The sequence below is a fragment of the Anser cygnoides genome, chromosome 2, assembly GCF_040182565.1.
Source record: "Anser cygnoides isolate HZ-2024a breed goose chromosome 2, Taihu_goose_T2T_genome, whole genome shotgun sequence".
Lineage (NCBI taxonomy): Eukaryota > Metazoa > Chordata > Aves > Anseriformes > Anatidae > Anser > Anser cygnoides.
The window spans coordinates 73,151,779-73,164,281 of record NC_089874.1 but is presented as its reverse complement, the minus strand read 5'-3'; the positions used below and the strand labels follow the sequence as shown (position 1 = coordinate 73,164,281).

The following is a 12,503-nucleotide window of genomic DNA, read 5'->3' as shown; positions in this document are numbered from 1 at the left end:
ACTCAATAAATTTAATCATGAAATACTAAATTATGGCTAGAGGGTAGGATTAATTTTTTTTTCAATTTCAATTTTGATGACACAGATGAGTCTGGTGGCTATGATGCATCAGCTAATTCCCTATCAAAATGATAGTTTTAATGGCACATGATTTCTTGTGTTTTCTACTTGAAAAATGTTACATGCAAGCAAAAAAAAAATAATAATTTTTGCGGTTTTATAGATTTCCATTAGCAGAAAAATGTATATTTGAATTCAATCAGGAGATGGTCTTGTGAAGCTTGAAGCTGACCTCTTTTATTGTAGAGTGTTATATTTCTTGATCATTTTAGGCACACTTGAGAGCGTACCAGAAATACCATTTACTCTACTGTCATTTTATTTCAGCTTTTCAAAGTATCTCTGCATAGAAGTGTTTTAATGGGAGAGCTTGCTTGTGATATTTTGTCTTCAGAATTTCTTTCCCTGGGGAAACCTGTTAGTCTTTTAAAATGGCATTCTAACTTGTTCGATAACCAGCTTGGGAGTTGGAGGAAATCTGTGAGGAAGGTTGAAAGGAGGAGAGACTTCTGGAGTAGTAATTTACTATCTGTATGGGGAATGCTGAGTTCATACAAAACAGTGTATTACTCTACCAGTGCTAATAATGCATAACATTTACCTTGTCTTGCATTTTAAAAATAATGTATATGTAAAATCAGTCCTCACAGCATCCTGTGAGAGAGAAGTATCAACATTACAGTAATCCTCATAATGTATTAAATGAGAATAATGAGTATTTCAAATGGAGAGCTCAACAAGAGGTAGACATAACGTGTTTCTAACTCTGAATTCCGTAACAGGTTTTGTTGATCATCCCAGCCATCTTTCTCAGCCCATTTATTTATATGTTACCTTTGCAAAAGTGTTTTTTTATCAGTCTGATTTTTCAATTTTCCTATTTTGCTGAAAATATGCTTCAGAGTTACCCGTATGTGGTTATACAATGGTTTGCTATGTAAAAGGAGAGTATGTGTGAGTCCATCTGTCTGTCTGCCCACATGAGGAAGGGAGACAGAAACAATAGAGGTCTCTGCAGCAGAAGTTTCCCGACTTTCTGGGTTACAGTTCAGATTTTGGTTGAGTTTTTTCCTTTCAGGCTTCTGCCCAAATGCACCCTTCGTCCTGAACTCCAGCCTCAAGCATAGCACTAGCTAGTGCATTTTTGTCAAGTTCTCAACTTTATTTAGCAACCGACCACGTAACACCTGACCAAACTGAGGTTTGGTTGTGTAGGCAGTTTAGTTAGCTGAAGATGAAGATATGCTTGCTGTTCTACTAAAAGGAATGATTATTGCATTAGTACTGATATAGATATACTTTATTGGCAAAGGCCCTGATCTTGCAAGAAATTCAGCTGCAGTGCTGTAGAAGCACTGTGGGAAATCCTTTGGTGGCATGGGGAAGCAGGAGCTTTAAGCGTGTTTAAAGAGACAGAATTTTACTTGGTGGCTTATAGCACTGAGGTTTCTCTGAGGCATTTTGTATCTTATATACTCTGCATCTACCTACGTGTATCTTTTTTTTTCCTTTTTTTTTCTGTGAACCATGTAGACTCTGTTAGTTCATGCACCAAATGTTTGATTGAAAGTGCTCAAATAATTGATGGATGTATTGCATATGCAACAACCTGTCAGACTATTGAAATATAATCTTTTCCATTATATATTGCCGTATTTCATCACTTTCTAACAAACAGACCCCAGCTTGTAAAGGATGAATAAAATCCTCTTCAAAATTCTTTATGCATTTTTCCTGCTATCTTGCTGACACACTGTGTCTCTGCTCCACTACCAGCTCACACTTTTCTTTCTCATCTCAGCTTCTTTATTCTTGCTCCAATGGTGGGTTTGTTTACTCAGGCTCTTCAGCTATCAAAAATTCTCTTATGGCTTCCTTCTCTCACAACCTTGGAATAACACTTTATCTCCAGACCTTACTTTAAAGCTCTTCTTATGTCAGTGCTTTTAACTGTCAATGGTGATATTTAATAAAGACAACTGTTAAATGAAAAAATAATTTTATTTCATGAATTCAAGGACAAATTACACTCCCAGGTATGGCTCTGTGATTATTGTTTATACTTTGAATGAGACTTTGGTTCTTCTTAAATATTTTTTTTAAGAAAACTTCTTCTCTTGTCACTTAGGTACATTTAATTGTTGAATAGTGATGTGATGAGTCATTTTAGTGTTAATCCACTGCAGTGTAGCAGCCAGCTGTATCCAAATCAGATTATAAATTTGGAAAATGTTTTACTTCAGGACTTGCACTGCTGTGAACAACCTGTAGCGCAGACTTCCAGGGTTGGAACTTCTAGTACTGTGATTTACCTGCAACACCTCCCTTTCTTGGGGAGATGGGAGGGAGGCAGTAGAGGTGTTCCCCACATTTCCTATGCAGTGAATCTCCTGGTTACAAGGAAAAATGAAAAAGGTCTGTACGCTTCACAGTATTCTGCAGGGGATTGTGTCCATAGGACTTCTTTTGATACCATGGCTAGCATCCAGGTTTGTTTCCCATATTTATTTTTTTTTTGGACAGGTATTTCCCAGTTCATGGCCTAAGATGGATCATAGTCACTCAGCCAGATTCAGTCCTGACAGCCTGCTTGAAAATCATATTGTACTGTGGATTTGAATCCATCTTGCTGTGTCACAGTCACAAATTTCATGTACGGTTAACTAAAAAAATTGAGAACTCAGAAGGTTTGTTGCTGCTTCACCTGTTACCTGCATAATTTTTCTTTCCACTTGCATGAATATGTGTTAAAAAATGCTTCTCCCTGCTGCACATCCATGAGGCACCAGAGAGGAACCGACCTCAAAATTTCACTTTCCTTTGTTCTGCAGACAATGTTAGACATTAATTTCAATCAAATCATACTCAGAAAAAAACTTGCTTCTTTGCTCTGAAGGTTTAATCTCCATTTTCATAGGAGATTTCCTACATGGTTTAAGTTGCCAGCCAGTTTTATCAACAGATTTCTTTTCCAGAGCTCTTTTACTATGACCATCCAAACTTAGCATGTGTTTTTGAGAGTCTTGCCAACTTGTGAACAAAATTCCAAGTGTGAAAGTACAGAATTGATTTTCTAAAAACTTGGCTCAATTTTTGTCTGACTCGTGTTCCATAAAAATAGCTGAATATGAAGTTTCTAACTTCAGCCTTTTTTTTTTTACCTTTGAGATGTTAGACTGCAAAAAAATTAATCAGCACTTGCAGAGAATCTTTGTTGATAAAGGTGTAATCAAAATTGGATTCTTCCTGTCATACTCTTGCCAATTCTGTAAAAACAAAGATCATTATTCTGCAGCTTCTTAATGGCATATATTCCTTCAGCAAGTGTTAAATGTATGCTTTTCTTCATCATTTTAAACCTCAACTCTTTTAATATGGCATATTTAAACTTCCATTTAGAAATGATACCAATTAGTTTCAAGAGTTTCTTAACAAAAATTGCAGTAGACAATCTAGTAAGAATTATGTGCACCGTCATTTGACAAACAATATATAATAAGCTTTTCATTTTATATCTGCTTCTGGCTTGAAAATGCCTCATCAGGTAATTACAATCTGTTTCCTCTACCATATCACCTATTAAAAATTGTAAATAATGTAGGCTTTGAAAAAAAGCAAGGCATGAAGCAATATCATTGTTCCAGTCACACCTAACCCAACTTTTCTATGCTAGCTGAGATTTATTTATGCAGCATTTCCTTTGTGGTTACTATCTGAAGGACTCCGAGGGGAGCTGCAGGGATGCCTTTGCCTGGGGCTGCTGATCCTCCATCTCAGTTGCCAGCCGTGAATCCCAAGGGGCTGAGGAACAATGCCAGAATGAAGTGGAGCTCTGCTAGCATAAAACTTGGTGTGTGCAGAGGACCGTGGGCCCACGCTCTACACGTGCATGCTGTGGCTCCAATCTGTAGACTTCTGTACTTGCTTTCCTCTAGTGGCATGAGTAGTCCCTTGGGGGTGCTTATAGACTTTGTGTTAAGTAGATCTAAATGTCTATGCACAGTTGTCACTGTTGTGTCCAGTTGTGCAAAAATTGTACATATAGATAGCATTTCATATGTGGTTTCACAGTCCAACATCCTTAATTTGCCCTGTTTTCAGAAGTCTGTAAATAAAGCAGCTCAAAGGTATGTAGCTAGTATTATCAAGATGCCTGCATAGGCCTGTGCAGCAGAATAACGTTACAAGCCTTTTTACCATGCATTAGGTGACTTAGTGCATTGTTTTACAGGAAGCATTTTAGGACATATAAAAATATCCTAGCTGGAACTTCACTTCTGGATATGAAAATATCATTTTGCTAAATTGTCTGTAGAATTTTTTAAAAGCACTTAATCTGATTTAGTCTGCACATTTAGTCTTCATTAACAAGGGGAGCTCTTATTAACCCAAAGATCCCATTAAAAATTACATAATCCAGCTGGCTGGACGATTGAATCCTTGGACACTGACTTTAGGATATCTTGTATGCTAGAAATCTGTGTTTTCATCCAGTCGGCACTGGCAGGTTTGTGGATGGCCAAATGTGGTCTAGCCATATTAATATGTTAAAAAAAAGTTAAGGCTGATCAGTCACCTTAGATAGCCATGTGCCTGTCATAAAACCCAACACATTATTTGTTTCCATGAAAAAGTTGTCTGTTCTAAAGAGCTAAATTTTCTGTCTCAATAGTACACTCCAGGCTGCTGATGTTAAAATCTGTAACATGAAAAATAAAGGAAACAGAGGATGGATATAGATGCAGGTGGACATGTATTCAGAAGAACAAAAAATTAAATTTTATCTAACTAATGTGTAAGAGGCACTGATTCTGACTATATGTTATTTATATCCAGGGTGACATATCCCTTATCTAGAGAGCAGAAAGGGAAGGGAATGGTTCCTTTGGGGCACGGGGTAGAGATCAGGTCTGCTGTTTAATTCCTTGCAGGTTTGTGTTCATGTTGCCATCTGTTACTGTTGTGAAATGTATTCCTGGTTGCTGTTCCCTTGTGGTCCAATCTGCGGCCAACCTATTTTGGGTGTTGTTGGATCAATGCTGCTTCTAGAGTGGAGCAAGGCAATGTGTGTAAACTGTCATTGTGTGTAATAGAGCTTGTGTGGTTGTACCAGACCAGGCACATGACTAGGATGAAGGTAATGTGCACCAGAAAGGCCACTGAGGCTAATGAAGAAGGAATATGATGTTATTTTCTAATTGTCTGTGTTACAGCAGCCCTCAGCAGAACATAAATAATCCATTGTTGGCACATGGAGTTGCCAGGTCGAGCTTATGGCAAGGCATCTTTGCTAGAGGAGATCTGGGAGAAAGCATCTGCTTTCCTACTGTCCTCATCCTTCCTAAGAGTAGAATCCTAAGCCTGTAGAATACTAGTCACTCCAACTGTGATTCCATGGATGTTTCATTGAAAATGTAGTCCAGATTGCAATAGTCTTTGCCTCGTGGCTCCAGAAGGCATGTTAGAATGTAATAGTCACCCGAACTATTATGAAGAGTAGTTTGCACATTGACTCTCTCTATACAGTGACCAGAGTAGTGCTGCACAATGGTTAACCTGCTGTGCAGCTCTGTACACCTTTAAGTAATAAAACCTTAGTTGCGTATTGTCTAAGCGAGAAATTGCTTTTTTCTAGAAGAAAAACTAGGCTGCCTAATGTGATAGAAAGAACTGTAGTCTAAGATTAGATTTAAAGATTCAAGGGGGCACTGAGGAATGTCTAAGCAGAGGCAGAACGTACACAACTATGTAATGGTAGGTCTATCCTAATCTGAGAGGCGATTTTTTATTGGAACATTTCAGATTAATGTCTCTGTGCTCAGGCCCCTCTTCCCAGGCTGAATTGGCCTAGCCTAACTGTTGCTTCTTATCAGCCTACTACCCCTGTATAATGCCAAGCTTCCAAAAGGCCGCTCAGCCTGTCCTTAGAGTGCTCAGGTTGTTTTGAGGGGATTGAATAACAATTGGGGGGATGGGGGGAGGTCTCTCTGTTTCTGATATTTTTCAAAGTCACTAAGGGGGGAGTCAGGAGAACAGCTCTGCCACCTGGTCTGAGCTGCAGGGAAGCATACCAGTCTGTTGGCAGACTGGCACAAAACTGAAGGTAAGATGCCAGTGCCTTAACTTTCCTAAGTGAATGAACACACTGGGCTGCTGATGGATAAAGAATTATTCCACCTGAGTAACAGCATAAGAACACACCTCTAAAAAGGCCTGATTGAGTAGGCTCAGATAGTCCAGAAATATTAGTAAAAAGAATAACCTAGGAAGAGGTTGCAGTTGCAGTGATTCAAGGATCTGAAACATAAGTTTCCAAGGAGAAGAGAGTTCCAGATACACAAACTTGACCTGATCATATAGTAAAGAGAATTACAGTTGTTGTCCAATGAAACTGAGTCAGGAAAGAACGACTGTAAAAATGTCATGGTTCTAACTCCCTATGCTCTACAGTCAACCTGTGATCTAAAATCAACATATGTGCTTTCTTCTCTTTCTGAGCATCACTAGCGGATGATATTTTGTACTCAGAACTTAGCAAACTCCTTTTTTAACTGATGCATAAAAGCAGGTGAAAATACAACTATAATGTTCTGTGGCTGGTTTAGCACTGCAGTTGTAGCAGAAGTAACTTAGCTTTCTTGACCTAGTAAATAGATAGCATCAGCAGTCTTATATTGAATAATAAGATACTGTTTAGTATTGCGCAACTATACTTCTCTCTCTGTAAAGAATCATAGAATCATAGAAAGGCTCGGGTTGGAATGGACTTCAAAGATCATCTAACTCCAACCCCCCTGTCATAGGCAGGGATGCCACCCACTAGATCAGGTTGGCCAAGGCTCCTGGCCTTGAACACCTCCAGAGATGAGGCATCCACAGCTTCTCTTGGCAACCTGTTCCAGTGCCTCCCTTACAGTGAAGTATTTCCTCCTAATGGATGAGAGTCCATCTAACGTTAATTAAGCCTCCTCAAGAAAATCTTAAAGCAGGCCATTTTCCATTAGACTAGTAAACGCATGCAAAGCTGCTATTCATAGCCTATATTTTAATAACTTAATTTGGGGGAGAGGTAGGAGAAAAAATATTCATCACTACTGCTTAGTAAAATGAATTGGAATTATGAACCCAGGGAAGTACAAGACAGTTAGGAAGCTTAAAGTGTTTAGTATTTTAAGTGTGCCACTAAAGCTATACAAGAATCAAATACCAAATGTGTTATGGCATTGTCAGCACTGAGGAGATTACTCTATGGTGTTACATGTGCACAGCCTCCCTGGTAGAGTAGAGCCTCTGTCATTGTGTCTGGGGCGTGTTTCTTTTCCTGTGATCTATTTCAATAGTATGAATAAGGAGAGAAAGCATAGCTTAGGTTTCCCCGCTCCTGGTGATATCCGACTGCTAGTGCAAGTTGGAGCAGCATCCATGGTGCTGTAACATATGTTGGGAGACTGGATCCAGGCAGAGTCAGGCCATGGCTGGATGGATGCCCAGGTGGCCAGCTGCCAGCATTGGTCCCTCATCCCTCACCGGAGCAACTCTGAGCCACTTTGCAGTAATTAGAGGAGAGGACCTATACTTATGGTACTGGAGTCGAGGTGATCATATAGATAGATACCTGTGTAAAACTCACTGCACACAGACCTCAGCTGGTTGCTGATGGAATTAATGAGCATTATGGCTTCCCTCCAGATAGCTAGGTTCCCAAATACTTTACTTCTTGTAATCAATGCATGAGAAAGTAGAGCTGAGGATTGTGAACACCTAGAAAAACAAAGAAAATTATCAGTTCCTGGTGGAGGCAGAGACCTCTGCACACTTGTATTTGTGTGTATTAATTGTCCATTCCTACATACATAAATCTAAGTGAAGTGATGCGTTTTTAAACATCCTCATACCAGCCACATTTTTTGGAAAGTACTGCCTTTGTTGTGAGTGAGATGAATTAGCCTAGCGATACAGCATGGATCTGAAGTCCAGTGCATTAACTCAGAATAAAGGGAGAAGAGGACACAGTCTGTACAGATCAGACAGTTAATGCAATTCAAAATAAAGAGAAACTCATTGAATGTGCATCTTCTTTTTAGGTGCAGGTATGAAAAAATACTACTCAGGTGGAAAGTGGGTGATCAGAAATGAGCTAGATCAATTAAGCTGGAAAAAAATTGAGATTACCCTTTTCATTTCACCATGGGGAAAAATGATTAGCATTACAGAGATGTAGTTCAGTCTAGTCCTAGAAATAAACAGCTGCCTATCTACTGGTGTGTGTGTGTGATTAAGAAAACAACTTCTGTTGGTTGCTGCAACTGATGTTTCTGTAAGTAAGTTTGTTCAGTGCTGGCCTTGAAGAGTCACAAATATGTTTTAAAACACTGTTATTCTTCATTTTCTCTTCACTGATCTTGAACCTTGGTTCCACACTAGCAGGAGGCACAACACCTCCAATGGGACAGCTATAATGAAATAATAATAAAAATTACTTTGCATTTTCAGTTGCTATTATTTGAAAGTCAAGTAGACACAAGCTGATGGCAGCACTTCAAATTTAATGCAGAAGTTCACTCTTCTCTAAAACAGTCAGATGAACAAATGTTAGGCATTATTTCCAGCCTAAAAGAGATGAAAACACCAGTGTGGCATTTGTAAACATGCTTGCAAGATGATCTAAAGATGTTATTGTCTTAGTCTCAACCCCTTTTTGCACTAATTTTGTAATAGCCGGATGATTTATGGAGAAAATATCATTTGGCTTTTATGTTGTGAGCAACAGAAGAATGATTGCTTCTAAAGTGTTGCTGTTTAGTGAGATATTAATGGAGGGATAATCCATTTACATTTTTACAGCGGAAGTTTTGTAATGCTGTTGGGATTCATTTATTCTCTGCATTTGCAAAATAGCCTCTACTGAAATAAGCTGCAGTAATTTGCTGTGGAGGAATATAGTAGTTTGTCAAAAAAAAAAAAATCAAAGCTCCATAACAATGTCCTGCTGCTGAAATAAGCAGTTGTTTCTTAAATAAATGTTAAATAACTTTTCACAGGCACCTTATAAAGTGGATCAGAGTTGCATATTCCACATGCTGTATAAGGTAAGCAGCCTGTATACATTTTAGCTATGTGGCTTTTGTTGATCTGCAGTGGGCAGTGAGATGCATAAATACAAGTAACATTTCACTTTATATTTATCTTCTCAGTAGCAACTGTTTGCTGGTTCTGCCCTATCCCATCTAAATTCTCTTCTAGGTGATCAGTGGTTTTGTCTAATCTGACTCTCTCATACAGTCCTGCTAGGCAAAGCCCTAAGATTCCCATTACTTTGTGCAAAGAATGCAATTTTCATTTACAAATGAGTGTTGTATTCCTCTACTGCCTGTCCTGGCACTGCAGGAACTAGAAAGTGATTATTTTGAACTGTAGACAGAGACCTGCTGATGTTTTCAGCTGTTCAGGTAACCTTTGCAGAAAAATTCGGGCAGGGAACGAGGGACTAAAGATGGTCTGACATTGCGCATCTGGTCAGGTGGCGTATTGGTAGTTGGAGATGATGTACACTGAGAAAACACACATGCAGACAGAAATGTGATGCAGCTGACCAAGTGCTTGGGTGCTTCAGCACTAAGAGGAAAAGAAGCTGGAACAGAAAGAAAGCCCTCTATTGAACTTACCCCATTATTAAATCTTAGAGCAGTCTGTTTCTTCCAGATCCTTTTCAGTATGGAAACATTTGAACTGATCATAATTTGACTCATGTAGCATGCCCTGCATATTGCCTTGCTATATGACACATGTATTTTATTGACTGTTGGCCTGCATACTCTGTGTATATGTGTGTGTGTGTGTAAATTGCAGACAAAAGCAAATTATTTCTCAACTCCATTTTTTGTATTCAGCTGCAAGGATTGAACAAATAACATGATGTTGGCTGGTGTCATGCATGGTGTGGCTGTGTGTGAACTCTGGGCTCTGCAGCTCTGGGAGCTCTTGTGGCCTCTCTGAAACACACCACTTGCTATGGCATCAGTTAGTGAATAGAAGGCACATGTTAAAATTACACTTTGCAGACTTATCTGTACAGCGTGGGATTGTGAACAGTGCCTGGAGCAGCACAGGCTTCTGAAGCTGTAACAGAAGCAAAAACTCTGCTTAAGTTTGCTTCTTTTTGATGCAGAGTCCTTGAAGTACTGGGCTCCACACCCTCCTCTAAGAAAAGGGAATGCAAAGCTAGTACAAGCCTACAGATTTTTTCTTTTATAGATCAGAAATAAACATCTTATACAGCCTGTTTTCTTAAAAGCTGTTACAGGCAGCAACAAATGGCTAACATTTGGATTCCCACATCCAATTTCAATCAACTGGACAAGGGGAGAGGAAAAGGGAAACTATGTGTTTTAAAATAAGCTTAGCAGAGGAGAGATCCATTACCCAAATTTGGATGTTCTCTGAAATACGATGTTTTGTTATAACCCTGTGAGTCAGTGATTTCAACGCAAGCTAACACTAGGTAAAATTCTGTTGTCTATGCTGTGCATGGAGATCAGAAAGGACCCCACAATTGTGTTTTTGACCTTAAGGCTTATGAAATGCACCCTTAGGAGCAGCTGTTTTTAGGATAGATAGTGCTCTAAAACTTCCTCGCATAATCAGAAAACCGTTTCTAATGAGAAAGCATGGAGATGTAGGCACTCTGCAGGATGGGGCTGTACTGTACTGAGCTTCTCTCTTGAATGGCCAAAGCACACATACAGCTCCAGCAGGCAAGAGTTGGCAAGAGGGTTGCAGAGGCCAATAGAGAGAGGATATTACTGGTGCATCTTCTTATAATGCACTGCTTGTAAACTGCAAGTACATCTGGAAGAGAAAACTTGTAATAGCCTATATTACTTGTGTAATTATGTTCTTTTTAGCTGCAAAAGTTAGGTAAGAGAAATACGTTCTTCAAAAACACTCCTGTAGCAGCAATTGCAGGAAGCTGTGATGGCTTTCAATGTACAAAGAAAAAAGACATGAAACAAAATTTAGATTAATCAGCTTTCAATTATCCTTTGAAGTGTCTTTAAATCATCATTTTAATATCATACTCACATTGAACCTGATTTACATTCACTTGCAAACTTCAAATATGAAGTCCCTGACTAATTTCAGGGTGAATTCTAGATGGGAGATGATATGTCCCTGAAATGTATCATTCATTTTCACATTTAATACTTACTCAGAAATGGAGCCAAAACATTATCTTAATGCTCAAACAAATTTTGTCTATTACAAAAAGGGCTTTAGTCAACTAGATTGTAGAGAAACTGTACTGAGTTAGGGGTTATTCATGGGGAAATGTGACGTGTTAATCCTAGTTTTCACTGGGGAGACTTACTGGCCATTTACACTATTATGTGTGAGTTTTTTAAATATACAGTTTCCTAATTTGAAGGTCAGAATTCAAGTCAAGCTCATTTTCCTGAAAGGTAATTTTCAGGTGGAAAAAAATAAAATATTAAAGAAAAATTTGAGAGTGATGACATAAAACAAACTGAAGGTTCAGCTAAGGTTGCACAATTAACTCTAGATTCCACAATGCAAGATTGTCATTTGCAGGAAAAAAAAAACAATTACACTAAGACAACTTATTCTGAATCCAAAACTTTCTAAAGTTTTGCTTTTTTCGTTTTGATTTTCTCTGTCCATCCTGGGCTCAAAGAAGACCTTCAAATATAAGCTGTATTGAAGCAAGTGTATCCAGCAAAGTAAGTTAATCTGAAATGACTCTAGAAGGAATGATAAAAGCAATTGTAACAATCTCTATAAAATAAACCAGAAGGAAGAAAAAGAAATAACTTTCTACAGGGAGATCAATAATGAGTAGGACTCATGTTTTCTAAAGACCCCAGGAACCAGCTCATAACTAAACTTGTTAAATACTGCTAGCACCAAAAAGACTGATTTATTTTTTTCCCCAGGAGGCTGAACAGCGGCAGACCTCTGACAATTAAGACCTTTAAAAAAAGTCAGTTTTGACATCTGTATCAAAGACATGCAGGGAATCTGTTAATTAGTTTGACAGTCTCATGATGAAATGCTTCATCTTGGGGTCTTGATGTTGGAGACATTTCAGCCTCTATCTTCAGTCAACTGAGGAGGATAGGTTTCTCCTTTTCTGGGTCTAGTATCTTGAACTTGCAGGAAGTCCATGCGATTTATTTTTCTGGGTTCAGCTGGTGCCCTGTGCAAAATTCTTCCTTGGAGGCTTGTGGGGAAGAAAAGACATTTGCTAGGTGGCCGTGAAGAAGTGGTGTCCTCTATTTGGGAATTGTAGTCAACTACTGATCTTTAGCAGACAGTTGCTATATAGCAACAAATATGAGGCATCAGGTAGTTGTGTTTTCATTGAGGACAAGGTTTTAAGTTGGCTAGATTAATCTGTGATGGTGAACTGTGATGAAGCTGCTAAT

General features: G+C 38.7%; 1 protein-coding gene across 20 annotated transcripts in view; it reads left to right on the top strand.

Moving 5' to 3' along the window:
* FARS2 (phenylalanyl-tRNA synthetase 2, mitochondrial) overlaps positions 1-12,503 on the top strand; it is a 249,018-nt gene that overhangs the window by 191,749 nt on the left and 44,766 nt on the right. For 16 of the 20 annotated variants that reach the window (XM_066992472.1, XM_048072097.2, XM_048072103.2 and 13 more), the window contains one exon: positions 2,584-11,899. The exons of the other annotated variants lie outside the window; for them this stretch is intronic. In XM_066992472.1, the coding sequence (XP_066848573.1) occupies positions 2,584-2,779 (196 nt within the window). In that variant the 3' untranslated portion in view covers positions 2,780-11,899. Of the gene's footprint in view, positions 1-2,583; positions 11,900-12,503 lie in introns of those variants that run through there. 20 annotated transcript variants of the gene reach the window in all.